Below are 16136 nucleotides of genomic sequence, written 5' to 3' on the forward strand. Positions count from 1 at the left end.
GTAACGACCTTTCACACGCAAAATATTTTGTGTGGACTTTTCTTAAAACTGTTATAACGGAGACTAAAAAAGCGTTTTCTAAAGTTAAAAGAGTTTTTATATTTTCTGACAACTGTGCTGGGCAGTTCAAAAATAAATATACTTTGTCCAAGCTATGTTATTTTGAGAGAGACTTTGGATTGACAGTTGAGTGGAATTTTTTTGCCAGTTCACATGGTAAAGGAGCCATGGATGGCATTGGAGGTGCACTCAAGAGGAGCATGTGGACAGCTGTTAGATCTAGGAAAGTTATTATTAACAACGCAATTGACTTTTATGACTACACTCTGACGAGTTTTTCTAAAATTAAGGTACTGTGGGTTGATAAGATAACAGTGGAGCATAACATTCCTATTTTGGATGAAAGGTGGAAAAATTTACAAGCAATTCCTCAAATCCAGGGCTGCCATCACTTTCGGCCTTATAACATAACTGATTTGCTGGCTTCAAAAATAGCAGAGTCATTAATGACAAGGATGTCAGTATTTATTACTGAGGAGGCCAAAGTTAAAACATTACATGCAAAAGATACATAAACTTCTATGAAGTGTGCGGTTCTGATGATTCTGATCAGGAGACTGTTTCACTATCTGAATCACAAGACAATATTGGAAGTGCTTGTGAGTTAAGCCTAACTAATAAAATTGAAAAGTCTGATTTAAAATTTGGGTTATTTGTCTTGGTTGACATTCCAAGTGACAAAAAGAAACCAACCCTATCCAAAACTCAATACCGTTACTTGGGAATTTGCCAGAGTGAGGTTGATGAAGAGGAGGATGTGAAAATAATGTTCCTGAAGTCAGTAGGAAAAAGTAAAACACTTTTTAAACTAGACGAAACTGATGTTTGTTTCGTGAAATTCAGTCAAGTACTATCTAAGGTAACAACACCAGAAATCAAACAAGGTAACCGTTTGTACTAAGAGTTCAATTTTGAGTTGGATGTTGCTGAAAAAGATTATTAAATGAAGTTTTTAAACCAATCAATAATAAGAAAACATTTTTGTCATAAATTTATTAGGCCTACAAAATGAGGTAAATGTTAAGTAACAATATCTTGGCCTAGTTGTACTATAAAATTGTAACAAAATTTTTTGTGTAATAAATAGCTTTATCCTTCAAATATGTTTTCTTAAGTACATACTTTTATTCCAAATAAACTACAATACTTCTTTTCTTTTTATGCAATTGTGAGAGGTAAATTACTTCCTTCAAGAATCAAATCTGATGCATCAATGTAACACCCGTAACAGCAAATATATATATGAAAATGTCTGCTTGTGTCTGTGTATATGCGGATGGATATGTGTGTGTGTGCGCGCGAGTGTATACCTGTCCTTTTTCCCCCTAAGGTAAGTCTTTCCGCTCCCGGGATTGGAATGACTCCTTACCCTCTCCCTTAAAACCCAAATCCTTTTGTCTTTCCCTCTCCTTCCCTCTTTCCTGACGAGGCAACCGTTGGTTGCGAAAGCTAGAGTTTTGTGTGTATGTTTGTGTTTGTTTGTTTGTCTATCGACCTGCCAGCGCTTGCGCTGGCAGGTCAATAGACAAACAAACAAACAAACACAAACATACACACAAAACTCTAGCTTTCGCAACCTGAGTTATACCCGTAACACTACTTTTTTGATTAATAACCAGGAGAACAATAAAACAATTCCAGTATCAACATTTCTAACATGAAATATAATGTAAGCCTTAAAAGTTTTCAATATTAAATTCAATAAATATTTTTCCTTACATTATTTTTCCTAATTTTAAGGTGTGTACATGTAACACCCGTAACTGTGGAATTGCCCATAAATTTTTAGACACTCACTGCTAAACATTCTCAAAATTCTACTTAGAAAATTGTAAGAACCAACCCCCATTGTGAAAGTTATGAATATTCTACTGACATGAACACACACCATTCGAAAATGAAAAATTGAAGTGATAACAGTTTGAATGAGGGCATTCTGCAGACACTTCATCCACAAATGGTATGGGTATATATATCTCATCATACTGTCTGGGAAGCATTTCACATGTATTAATGGAGTACATGGAGAGTAGTAAACAAACATCAAATACAGCTTTTTCAGCACCATATTGAGTTTGGAGTAATGTAAGCTGCATCCAAAATATACAAATCATTTAGAAAGACTATCAGTTATGTCTGTTTCATTGAAGTTTTACCTCATCACTGTAATCATGAATGAAAAGCATTCATTATACAGCGTAGCTCATTCAAATTAGATTTCTGTTTGCCATTGACCACATACAGAATTTTTTTTCAGTGATAGTGATGTTACAGTTCCAATAACAGTTTTAAAATTAATGTTCATATTACATGTACAAATTAAATAGCCTATTTTATATACAGTTATAATCTCAAATATTAATATTGACATAGTTCATATCACAGATGTTGATTTTTTTTTTTAGCTAATCACATAATTTTCATCTGAATCTGTTAACTGGCAAGGACTGAGGAGCAAGAGGAAAACTTGTTAAAATTTTGAGGGCATTTACATTATGACACTTTCCTGTTATTGCTAGCCTGTAACTTACGATTTCAATGTTTGTCTTATTTCTAATGTCTTGTTCATAAATTGATTCTCTCACATCCTTTAATGTTGTTCTCTACAAAAAGTGTACACTAACAGATACACATATTTAGCACTGTTAGAATACTAACTCCGGTAAAAAGAGGGCGACAGTGCTCTTTAGGACCAGCCTTGCATATTACATGGACTTTCTCTTCTTTTTTACTTTCAACATGTTACTGATATTAGGCGAATGTTCCCATATAAGTTTCCACGAGGTAGGACACTTGTGAGATCTGTTAGACTTGATTGACATGCCCTTCCCAGACGAGTTTGGCATCAATGGTATGTTCTTTAGTTTGACACATTTATTAATCAACATTTTAAGAAGTATTTTCTTCATTTTATAACAGGTCTTTACCAATGTGAGAATAAAGAATATGTTTTAGAATCATGTTCATCTGTGATTTATCCTTCAGTAAAAGCTCCAGATGTAGGACCAACATAGTATCTGCTTTTCTACTTTAAATTACTAATTTAGTTACATATTCCATGGATCATTTTGCACGATAGATTGTAATGATGTGGAATGATTCATTTCACATTTTTTTAAAAAAGAGAAAAGATACAGAGATGTAATTCCTACTCATCACTTTTACACATTACCACAATAGAAATTCTTCTTCGGAATAGGAGTTGTCAAGGAGAAACTTTCTACTTGTTTTCTGATTATACTTTGCTCTCTGTCAGAAATTTTATATCCCTGCATAAGCTATCAAAAATTTTTGTTGCAGCACTGTGTTTCTCTTTTTGGGCTAATGACAACTTTATGGTGGAGTAATGAAAGTCATCCTTCTTCTGGTGCTGTAATTATATACAGCATTGTTCCTTTTGAACCATAGTGGATTATTTACAACAAACTTCATGAGAGAATAAATATACTATGAAGCAGTAATCAGAATGGCCAGCTCCTTAAACAGATGTCTACAAGGATGATTGTGGCTGACCAACACATATTACTAGACTTTCTCTCTTAAAGATCAGTTACCCCAAAACATTATTCCATATGACACTATTGAATGAAAATATGCAAATTATGTAAACTTAGTGATTTGCCTCTCCCCAAGACTTGCAATGATTCTAAGTGCAAATGTGGTTAAAATATGTTGTTTTAAGAGTTCCAAAATTTGCTTTTTCCAATTTCAATTTTCATCAATGTGGACACACAAGAATTTTGAAATTTCTACTCTACTTATTATTTCCTCACTGCGAGTGATATTATCATCGGTTTAGTACCCATAGACGTGCATAACTGAGTATGTTGTGTCTTTTAAAACTGAGGGTGAGACCCTTAGCAGAAAATCAGACAGTGATACTTTTAAGAAATTTTATTTACCATTTCTTCTTTTTCTGTATGTATGCTTAGATTGATTACAATACTAGTGTCATCTGAAAAAGAACTAATTCTGCTTGTTGTATACTGGAAGGAAGATCGTTTACATACATGAGGAACAGGAGTGGACCTAAGATTGAGCCTTGGAGAACCCCATCTGATTTCTCTCCAGTCAGAATCATGTCTCCTTACTATATTGGCTGAATTAACTAAGTACAATTTTCTGCTTTCTTTTGGTTAGATAAGACATTATCCATCAGTTGGTTATACCATCAATGCCATAAAACTTCACTTTATCTACAAGCATACTGTTTTTCTCACGCCCATATGCCTTAGATGCATTGGGTGAACATGTAAATGGCATTCTCAGTAGAGCAACCCTTCTCAGACCCAAATTGTGATTTGATGAGAATATTATGCTTGCTATTCTCAAAAATTTTGGAAAAAGATTTCACCAGTGAAACAGGTCAATAGTTATTGACATCTCTCTTTATCACCTTTCTCAAAAAGGAGTTTAACAATGACATATTCTAGTCTCTCTGGAAATATGCCTGAGCAAGTGATACACTACATATTTCAAATGAGACTGGGCTTATTGTATGGGAACAAATCTTTATACTCTATTGGAAGCACCATCAAAATCAGATGAGATTTTCTGACAGAATGTGTAACTTTCTTAATTTCAGAAGGCAAAGTTGATGATACATTCACACAATTGGATTCTATGAGAGTCACTTTTTCAACATACTGCTGTGATTTTTCTCTTGAACTGTTTGTTTCTATGCTTCCTACTATATTTATGAAATTATTATCAAATACATTTTTCCCTGTGATTCATCATTTATAGCCCTTCCATTCAGTAATCTTATTATGTGGCTGCTTAAGGGCATGATCCTTGATTTTTTAATAACCTTTTTAAGTAATTTTGAGTGGTTTTGTAGTGTGCAACTACTGAAGGATCTCTACTTGTTCTTGTCAAAAGATACATTCTCCCTTTCCTTTGACAAGAAACCTTAATCCCTTTAATAATATATGGTTTTTTATGTGGCTGCCAAAGGTCCTTTCTGATTAGATTATTATGTGGAAACCGGTTTTCAAATAATGATATGAATTTATATGGAATAGATTAAATTTTATGTTAGCATTTGGTTCATTATAAATTTCCTCTCCTATAAACTATTCTTAGTCATTAATTATTCTGATTTCTACTGAGGAGTTTCCGTACTGTACGGCAACTATGTTACTTATAATAACTAACTGTGCATCATGATCTGAGAGAGCATCTGTTATTGCGTAAATATTTATTTTCTAGCTTTGAGCGCTACTGAAAAAACGTTGTTAATTACAGACCTACTGTCTTTATCCAACCGTGTCAGAAAGTTAATTATGAAATCACATCGTAGGACCAAAATATGGTTTACAGATCATTTTTCCTGTCAGAATCCCTTAGAAAATCTACACTGAAGTTAACATGGACTACTGCTTCTTGCTGTCTTACAGTTGGCACAGTAAGAAATCCAGATGCCTCATAAACATTTCTTTTTCTTTTTTTTTTAATTATCCAAATACATTTTCACTAGCTACAAATATAAGTTATCACTACTGAGGAACTCTACTTCTAACGGAACAGTAAAATTAGTGTAACGATCATGGGAATTCCGATGCCTGTCTTGAATCCTCACTGCTTTATAAATAACACAAGTCTGCGAATAAAAATGGAAAATGAGAGTATTACATGGCTGCAATGACAGTTAAAGTAGGCCGATACGCCATAATCTTAATATGTTCTATGCGAATATACTAAATCGCTGCACGTTCAAGTCTAAGAAAAATTAACACTTAAAATATAGCACGAATACATCGAAAAACTTTGATACTAACTGAAACTGCACGATGAACATTTCAGTGTCCTCACACAGCTAACCTCTTCGCTAGAATATGAAACTTGAGTTTCTTCAATCAATTTTCGGGAGATAGGGGTATCTATATGGCATCTGAAAGAAGTTTTTTGATGTACCTTTATTTAAAAGTTGGAACACTTTAATTTTACAAGCTGTAACGATGCACAAATAATTGACTTAATGAACATGCAACAACAAAAAAGAAGAAAAAAACTTGCAACGAAGCAAACATTTCACTTTACTTTTTATCTGTGCAAGTCCCACTTTGGCTCCGAAAAGAAAATACTCAAACTTTTGAACGGACTGGAGCTATAAAGCATAATTCAGTTAAAAGTTGGAACTTAAAAGTAAGATACCTCTTGCATTTTATTAATTGTGGAGAATAATCAGTAGCCAATGCCATTCTACAACAGCATCTGAGAGCGTCAACTAAATTTCCAAATTCTTCAGATCATCTGCAATTTATTAGCCTGTACACAAGATGCGTGAGGGAATTTTTCGAAACAGATTAACGTTTCTTTAGTCACTCTCATGTTATCTATTTTCAGTACCTCAACTGACTACTGAGTTAAGCTTTCGACTGTCTGTAACATTAAAATGGCCGATGGTCAGACGTGACGTATTATTTGTAGCAATTGGGGACAGTGGTACTGCATTTTCCGTGTCGAAGTGAGTGAAATAACGTGACAGTTTTGTTTGTACGGTGCTTTGATATTGCAATACCTAATGACAGACTCATTTTATTGGTAAGTACAAAGCGCATCATAATAAAAAATGATTGTACTAAATTACATGATGCAAAACAAATGAACCATCCAAGGAATGTGTGATACAGTATGAAGCGATTTGTAAACAAATCGCAGATAATGTGCAGTAACATATTTCGTACCTTTGGTTACAATATTCCACGTAAATAAACGTCAGCATAACGTTTTTAAACGCTCTGCGCAGAGCAATTGAATAATTCATTTGCACAAAAATACAACGTAAAGCAAAAACTTAAAAAACAGCGTTATCATTGCACACTCATTACTTGTGTCTCCTTTTACGTAATATGTGGATCAAAGACTCCGTGCGACATTTAGTAATTCGCTGAGTAACTATATTAAAGAGGAGAAATCTCAAAATTCATTTTCCTCCCTTAGCTTACCTTTGGATAGTCATTTATGTTCGGTGTGCATGTTGTCCGTTTTCAGTGTGATTTTTTTCGTTGGGTCCTAACGGCACCTGTTCTGTTGCTGTTATATATATAAACCATTTTGTTGCCTACTATAATATCTGTCTGATGAAGATTAAAAAAAGTGTGAACTCGACTCGTCTTACTAGAGTATGCCATTCTCATGCAGAAAAAGTTTTCTGCAAAAAATCTTTTGCTTATGAAAAGTACATAATTAAAAAGAACCAATTGTAAATGAGAATCTGTGGATCTATGTTCTCTGCAAGTCACCGTAGATTGCTGATGCATGTTCTTGTAGACAGTTCAGGGGTGAGGCGTGTAAAGCATCTACCGGTTCTTGTTGTATGTGTTGCCATATAATACATAGTCTTTTTCTACAGGAAATCTTGTGCGTTTTTTTTCCAGCTACGAAATAATTGTGAGATCAGTAGTTGCAGTCACGTCAGTAAACGTTTTGTGTTTTAGACGACGTAATTTTGTAATAATTGCGTTCCTGCAGAGCTTAGTCTTACGTTAGTATGTCTTACCTTTTTTCTCAAGAAGACCATTTCTCAAGCTTCATTATGCATATACAGGCTAGAGGAATTTGTGAAATTGTGAGCTCTCAGTTTGCAGGATATTTCAGTACCATCGTATTCGGTATGAAAGAGAATGTAGCAACAGTACAACTGGTTTGATGCAGGGCTTTGTGCCTGTGTATTTTTCGTTCTAGAAGTTTGTGATCTTCTCTCTCATCCTTAAGCATAGTTTCCTGTTTGACGAGGCTATTTCAGTGTTAAAAGTGGGGGGGGGGGGGGGGAGGAGGGAGCCAAGCGGCGAGCATTTAAATGGTGAAGTGATCCTTGTAATTGAAACCCAGTGTTCTACACACAGTTAGTAGATATTGGCCTTAAACTCATTTTTCGGAGGGAATGAAGATTAGATACACCGACACATGAGTGACTACAAAGAACAATGTGTCAGCGGCAAATGCAAGTGCAGCGATATTTTAAAATCGACCACGATTTCCAGAATGGAAGCAACTCCTTTGACGTATTTTCAAGCGTCGTCTTAGAAGCGATTATAATGAAAGAACATTTCAGAAAATGTGGTTAGAGGATGCCGCAATTGTGAAAAATAATTTTGTGTAAACATTATGTTGCCACTTTTGTTGCTTGCGTGTGTCCTCGCTCTGATTGTCCTAATCAGGCTCTACAGCGAGCGCGTGGGTTGACATGGAATGTGCCGTATCGGGCTGCGTCGCGCCTGGCTGTGTCTTCCTTCCTCCCGACATCTAGGCGCGGGTCTGCCCTGTCTCCCGTCGGAAATAGAATGATGCAAGCCGCTTCCGGGCTCCTAGCTCGAAGAGCCGCTTCGCCCGCCGCAGTCTCACTCTCCTGCAGTTCACGAATTACAGAAAACCCACTGCCAAAGAGATCATTTAGCTGTGTTGTTAGAAGCAGATAAGCGGTAATTCGATAAAACATGAACGACTTGAAGGCCGACGGAAACATGTAAAGACGTAGTGAATGAACTGGTCGGAGGAAATGTAAAAGCCCGGGACCCTGGGAATTAGCTGCTCTGTAGCTGTGGTGTGCCGTGTTTCAGTGTTGTCGAAGAACTTCTACGGTATTGTCCTGAAATTATTTAGGAAAACCACTGCGGGCCATGATTCGAACACAGCTCCTCCTAAATGCGATTCTGGTCTTACAACCTTTCTGTGCTCTCGTTTAGTCTTTGATTCAGTATTGCGATTGCTGTAGACATAGAGTTTGCTCTAATTAGAACTAAGACAACTTTTCCGAAAGAATCCTAATAAACACGCAGTAATAACAACCAGATTCTTAATTCGGTAACAGTTTTATATTACTGAACAATAGTATTCGTATGGAACTGCTATCAATCCCACTTGCTGCCCAAGTCTATTACAGCCTGTACAAATTTCAATAATCGTCACCAGGTGCAGTTGCCCTAAATCCCGCAAAGCTGACCAAAATACGAATCAGTTTTCAGATCTTCGTGTCTGGGAAAACACCTCAGATGTAATGATACTTCCATTTTTAAATTACATAAATGTGTGTTATTACGAAAATAGTACGTAGTTGAGAACGGGCGCAAAGACAAAACTGAAAATTACGAAAAAGAATGTAATTAATGAATCACTCCTTAATTTGAAAGCCACGTGTTTCGTACTTTTTATTTTTCCTACTCTCTCATCTTAGCGGTACTGTTTGTTGATATGACCACGAAAATGCTCTTTCGAAATTAAAATAAATTCAGTGTTTGATTAAGAAAAGTATAAGACGTCTGCTTTTTGTATTTTATTAAAATGTTCACGTATTATTAAGATGTCTCGAAATAGTCACATCGGGAAGTAACCCGTGATTAAGGCTCTAATTTAGGAAAAACACAGTTTAAGTCTGTATGGTTGTCCTAATTCAAATTTCCGATGGTGTCCCAGAATCTCTTTAGGCCTCTGCAGGAATGAGTCACCCAACAAGGGCACATAGGATTTTCTGCCCATCTTTGTCTAACTGATAAAGGCTCCGCCTTAATGACCTCGACTTTGTAGATTTTTTATAGTATATGGGTTATAATGTTTATATCTGGGATGGTGCTTGGAGAGTTTATCACAAAGTGATACTCCCTTTGGGCCGAGAGACTGTTGGTGGCTTGTGCAGAGACGGTTGAAGAACTTTTTTCTGCACAAGCGACAATATCGGCCATTCCTTCAGACATTAGCTGCCTTTCCGGTAAGATCTTTAAAAATGAATCTGATTCTAGTGACCGTGCAAATGAGCTCTCTTCTTCTTCTTCTTCTTCTTCTTCTGAAGCACTGCATACAGTAGTTTGGCTGTCAAGAGAGCAATGCTTGAAGCCTTTAATGACCACTGTGCAGAATACTGTCACATGATCTTTCACAAAACCAAAGAAGTTCTGGTCGTATATAAATGCGAGTGCGCGAGTGAGACGGTAATTGAAATTGAGGGTACCAGGCCAAAAGTTGAAATGCTTATCTCCGTTTTCAAAGGTTCCAATGTTCCTTTATAAAGTAAAACCCAGGAGAATTGCCCTAATATAATCCTCGCACCGTTGAAAAGATAAGTAAAATAATTGCTAGTGTCAGTGGTGTTGAGAAACAGACGCTGAAATTGAACAAAGCTCCTGGCCCCAATGGAATCCCCGTCAGATTCTATAAGAATTTGTGGCTGCGTTAGCCCCTCCTCTAACAGTACAAATGGTACTAGGAAAGTTTTGCAATATAGCTTTATTTTTTAAACTTTTTTTCGAAGTAATTGCCGCTACATTGTATACACCTCTCCAACCTCCGAAGCCAATCCCTAAACCAGCTCCTCCAAGTTTCTGTTGGGAGTAAGGCACAGTCGTTGTTCCATGCCCTCAAGAGGACATCACCACTGAAAATTACACCCCTTTCAGCTTCATCTTCACACATGGGAACAATGCAAAGTCACGAGGAGCAAGGTCTGGACTATAAGGGGGGGGGGGGGGGCTTGCTCAGAAAGTTTCAGTTCTGTACCCCGCAAATATTCCGTGCATGCTTCCGCGCGGTGAGTTGGTGCGTCGTCGTGATGGAGGAATCAAGTGTCCATTCTTGACTTCGGTCGCAGGTTCTTCAAAGATTGGATGACGTCGGGCAGGTACTGAACAGTGTACCAAATGGTTCAAATGACTCTGAGCACTATGGGACTTAACAGCTGAGGTCATCAGTCCCTTAGAACTACTTACACCTAACCAACCTAAGGACATCACACACATCCATGCCCGAGGCAGGATTCGAACCTGCGACCGTAGAGGTCGCGTGGTACCAGACTGAAGCGACTAGAACCACTCGGCCACTGCGGGCGGCAACAGTGTACCACTTAGCTGTGACTGTCTTCTGTGTGTCCCAAAACAACACGCTCCACAATTCCATTCGATTTGAAAAAAAAAAAAAACAGCCATCGTTTCCTTCTTTACTGATCGGGTTTTTCTACCAACTACGGGTGTGTTGTCACTTTTAAAGACCCGAACTTTATACTTAGATTATCCCTTAGAAAACTTTTTTTAACATCTGCCGGCACTAAATCATGTCATCTGCTCTTCCGTCAGTGTATGCGGCACTCAGAGACAACAAAGTTTCAGATCATGCGGAATCGAACTAATGGTGCATTTATCCCTGAGGTAACCTCTGTCTGCTTATGGCACTCTCCTGCCTTCTTCTAGCATTTTCCTCACAGCATCAATGTTTTCCGCCGTAACTGATGGTCGTGGCTTCCCGTCCTCTCAGCGTCCTCCAGAGTTAAATTTCCTCTTTCGAATTCTCTGCACTACCTGACGGTGGCTGTACGATGTTGACACACATCACGGAGTGCAAGAGTCATTTCTTCAAAGGACTGGTCTATGTTTAAACCACCCTCGAAGTTGTACCGCAAAACTGCCCGAAGCTCACTTCGTGGCCACAATGCCATAGCAAACATTTCGACCTAACCCTCCTAGTGAGCGACTGCGCCTGCAGACATTGGCACAGCGGCTACATTGAAACTATATAGTATTCTCAGAACACGGCAACAATCAGCCTTATTGTTTGTCAAGTAAGCTATCGTAAATCAGTCGAACAAAAACTCGTCCCCGGTAGTTGGAAGGAATCGTCACAGAATTGGCCAACTTCTACAAATACATTGGGGAAGTACTTTGTAGGGATAGGGCTAACAGGGCATATTGAACGTATACAGAGAAGGGCAGCACGAATTGTCACAGGTTTTTTTGACACATGGGAGAGTGCCCATGCCGAAGACACCGAACTGACAGACAGATGTAAACTATCCCGAGGAAGTCTATTAACAAAGTTCCAAGTACGGCAGTAAATGATGACTCTGGGAGTAACTGCAACCTCCTATGTATTGCTGACATAGGGATCGGGAAAACAAGATTAGAATAATTGCAGGATTCTCTCAGACATTTAAACAATCATTCTCCCGCGCTCAATGCGTGATGGAACGGGAAGAAACTCTTAACAGATACAATGGGACGAACCTTCAGCCATGCACTTCAGTGCTTGCAGAGTATAGATGTAGATGCAGACAGACAGTCCTCTATAGCAGAAATAAATGTTTGAATCTTGTTGCAGTGCCAAATATTAAAAGAAGAAACAATCAATTTCCCTTTAGCTTAAAGTAATTGCTCAGATAATAACAGTTTCCCCCCATGAACCATAGACCTTGCCGTTGGTGGGGAGGCTTGCGTGCCTCAGCGATACAGATAGTCGTACCGTAGGTGCAACCACAACGGTGGGGGGGGGGGGGGGGGTATCTGTTGAGAGGCCAGACAAACGTATGGTTCCTGAATAGGGGCAGCAGCCTTTTCAGTAGTTGCAGGGGCAACAGTCTGGATGATTGACTGATCTGGCCTTGTAACACTAACCAAAACGGCCTTGCTGTGCTGGTACTGCGAACGGCTGAAAGCAAAGGGGAAACTACAGCCGTAATTTTTCCCGAGGGCATGCAGCTTTACTGTATGGATAAATGATGATGACGTCCTCTTGGGTAAAAATTTAAAAAGGGAAATAGATAGGTTAAAGTTAGATATAGTGGGAGTTAGTGAAGTTCGGTGGCAGGAGGAACAAGACTTTTGGTCAGGTGAGTACAGGGTTATAAATACAAAATCAAATAGGGGTAATGCAGGAGTAGGTTTAATAATGAATAAAACAATAGGAATGCGGGTAAGCTACTACAAACAGCACAGCGAACGCATTGTTGTGGCTAAGATAGACACGAAGCCCACGCCTACGACAGTAGTACAAGTCTATATGCCAACTAGCTCTGCAGATGACGAAGAAATTGAAGAAATGTATGATGAAATAAAAGAAATTATTCAGACAGTGAAGGGAGACGAAAATTTAATAGTCATTGGTGACTGGAATTCATCAGTAGGAAAAGGGAGAGAAGGAAACGTAGTAGGTGAATATGGATTGGGGGTAAGAAATGAAAGAGGAAGCCGCCTGGTGGAATTTTGCACAGAGCATAACTTAATCATAGCTAACACTTGGTTCAAGAATCATAAAAGAAGGTTGTATACATGGAAGAATCCCGGAGATACTAAAAGGTATCAGATAGATTATATAATGGTAAGACAGAGATTTAGGCAAAATGGCTCTGAGCACTATGGGACTTGACATCTATGGTCATCAGTCCCCTAGAACTTAGAACTACTTAAACCTAACTAACCTAAGGACATCACACATCACTCAGTCATCACGAGGCAGAGAAAATCAATAACCCCGCCGGGAATCGAACCCGGGAACCCGGGCGTGGGAAGCGAGAACGCTACCGCACGACCACGAGCTGCGGACAGAGATTTAGGAACCAGGTTTTAAATTGTATGACATTTCCAGTGGCAGATGGACTCTGACCACAATCTATTGGTTATGAACTGTAGATTGCAACTGAAGAAACTGCAAAAAGGTGGGAATTTAAGGAGATGGAACCTGGATGAACTGACTACACCAGAGGTTGTACAGAGTTTCAGGGAGAGCATAAGGGAACAATTGACAGGAATGGGGGAAAGAAATACAGTAGAAGAAGAATGGGTAGCGTTGAGGAATGTAGTAGTGAAGGCAGCAGAGGATCAAGTAGGTAAAAAGACGAGGGATAATAGAAATCCTTGGGTGACAGAAGAAATATTGAATTTAATTGATGAAAGCAGAAATTTTAAAAATTCAGTAAATGAAGCAGGCAAAAAGGAATACAAACTTCTTAAAAATGAGATCAACAGGAAGTGCAAAATGGCTAAGCAGGCATGGCTAGAGGACAAATGTAAGGATGTAGAGGCTTATCTCACTAGAGGTAAGATAGATACTGCCTACAGGAAAATTAAAGAGACCTTGGGAGGAGAGAACGACTTGTATGAATATCAAGAGCTCAGATGGAAATCCAGTTCTAAGCAAAGAAGGGAAAGCAGAAAGGTGGAAGGAGTATATAGAGGGTCTATACAAGGGCGATGAACTTGAGGATAATATTATGGAAATGGAAGAGGATGTAGATGAAGATGAAATGAGAGATATGATACTGCGTGAAGAGTTTGACAGAGCACTCAAAGACCTGAGTCGAAACAAGGCCCCGGGAGTAGACAACATTCCATTAGAACTATTGACAGCCTTGGGAGAGCCAGTCCTGACAAAACTCTACCATGTTGTGAGCAAGATGTATGAGACAGGTGAAATACCCTCAGACTTCAAGAAGAATATAATAATTCCAATCCCAAAGAAAGCAGGCTTTGACAGATGTGAAAATTACCGAACTATCAGTTTAATAAGTCACGGCTGCAAAATACTGACGTGAATTCTTTACAGACGAATGGAAAAACTGGTAGAAACCGACCTTGGGGAAGATCAGTTTGGATTCCATAGAAATATGGGAACACGTGAGGCAATACTGACCCTACGACTTATTTTAGAAGAAAGATTAAGAAAAGGCAAACCTACGTTTCTATCATTTGTTGACTTAGAGAAGGCTTTTGACAATGTTGACTAGAATACTCTCTTTCAAATTCTGAAGGTGGCAGGGGTAAAATACAGGGAACGAAAGGCTATTTACAATTTGTACAGAAACCAGATGGCAGTTATAAGAGTCGAGGGACATGAAAGGGAAGCAGTGGTTGGGAAGGGAGTGAGACAGGGTTGTAGCCTCTCCCCGATGTTGTTCAATCTGTATATTGAGCAAGCAGTAAAGGAAACAAAAGAAAAATTCGGAGTAGGTATTAAAATCGATGGAGAAGAAATAAAAACTTTGAGGTTCGCCGATGACATTGTAATTCTGTCACAGACAGCAAAGGACTTGGAAGAGCAGTTGAACGGAATGGACAGTGTCTTAAAAGGAGGATATAAGATGTACATCAGCAAAAGCAAACAGAGGATAATGGAATGTAATCGAATTAAGTCAGGTAATCCTGAGGGAATTAGATTAGGAAATGAGACACTGAAAGTAGTAAAGACTTTTGCTATCTGGGGAGCAAAATAACTGATGATGGTCGAAGTAGAGAGGATATAAAATGTAGATTGGCAATGGCAAGGAAAGCGTTTCTGAAGAAGAGAAATTTGTTAACATCAAGTATAGATTTGTCAAGAAGTCGTTTCTGAAAGTATATGTATGGAGTGTAGCCATGTATGGAAGTGAAACATGGACGATAACTAGTTTGGACAAGAAGAGAATAGAAGCTTTCGAAATGTGGTGCTACAGAAAAATGCTGAAGATTAGATGGGTAGATCACATAACTAATGAGGAGGTACTGAATAGGATTTGGGAGAAGAGGAGTTTGTGGCACAACTTGACTAGAAGTAGGAATCGGTTGGTAGGACATGTTGTGAGGCATCAAGGGATCACAAATTTAGTATTGGAGGGCAGCGTGGAGGGTAAAAATCGTAGAGGGAGACCAAAAGATGAATACACTAAGCAGATTCAGAAGGATGTACGCTGCAGTAGGTACTGGGAGATGAAGAAGCTTGCACAGGATAGAGTAGCATGGAGAGCTGCATCAAACCAGTCTCAGGACTGAAGACCACAACAACAATAAAAGTTTTTAGGAGAGCAGAAAGAATTATACCTATTTTATTGTTTTAGTATAAATGTAGGTGTACTATAATACTGAATGGAAAGAATGAAAACATAGAACTTGTTTTTTTTTTAGTTTAGTAACAGTACTTTTCAATTTTATATTTTGCATCAGAAAAAGCGGGACAGAAATGCAAAAACAAATTAGATAGTTTTGTATCGATATGTTAAACTGTTGAACTGTTGAACTTCTTCACATGTAACACACAAATTATTGTGTGTTACATGTGAAGAAAACTCCCCAGTAAATAGTTAAATTTTAGAAAATTTGTCACGAAAGTTATTGAACGTTGATAAATATGGCTGACATTTTTATGTATGGAATTGCAAACAAACCTCATATAAAAATATTATATTCAAATTTTTCCGTTGTTTAACTATTCATAATCTTTCAGAAAAGAATCTGGGTCTATTGACTTTAAGACATCACTTATATTTGATAATTTTGACATTCCACAAAATCGTTCTTGAAAAAATAATGACCTTCATCAGCTTAAGTTTTCAAAAACCCCTT

The 16136-nt window shown here is 38.1% G+C and overlaps 2 protein-coding genes across 7 annotated transcripts in view; one reads left to right on the forward strand and one right to left on the reverse strand.

The window, feature by feature from the left end:
* Positions 1 to 7081, reverse strand: part of LOC126095742 (protein FAM169B-like) — a 123609-nt gene extending 116528 nt beyond the window's left edge. The window contains exons 1-2 of one of the 6 annotated variants that reach the window (XM_049910511.1): positions 6217 to 6421; positions 5841 to 5953 (exon numbers count right to left, since the gene is read on the reverse strand). In XM_049910511.1, the coding sequence (XP_049766468.1) occupies positions 5841 to 5953; positions 6217 to 6263 (160 nt within the window). In that variant the 5' untranslated portion in view covers positions 6264 to 6421. Of the gene's footprint in view, positions 1 to 5840; positions 5956 to 6102; positions 6177 to 6216; positions 6422 to 7010 lie in introns of those variants that run through there. The other 5 variants (XM_049910510.1, XM_049910515.1, XM_049910512.1 and 2 more) reach the window with 5 other exon arrangements.
* The window catches only part of LOC126095741 (tyrosine-protein kinase CSK), a 234352-nt gene continuing 224671 nt past the window's right edge, over positions 6456 to 16136 (forward strand). Inside the window, exon 1 of the mRNA XM_049910509.1 lies at positions 6456 to 6606. The gene's annotated coding sequence lies outside the window, so the exon portion shown is untranslated. The remainder of the gene's footprint in view (positions 6607 to 16136) is intronic.

This window comes from Schistocerca cancellata, chromosome 8 (assembly GCF_023864275.1).
Source record: "Schistocerca cancellata isolate TAMUIC-IGC-003103 chromosome 8, iqSchCanc2.1, whole genome shotgun sequence".
NCBI lineage: Eukaryota > Metazoa > Arthropoda > Insecta > Orthoptera > Acrididae > Schistocerca > Schistocerca cancellata.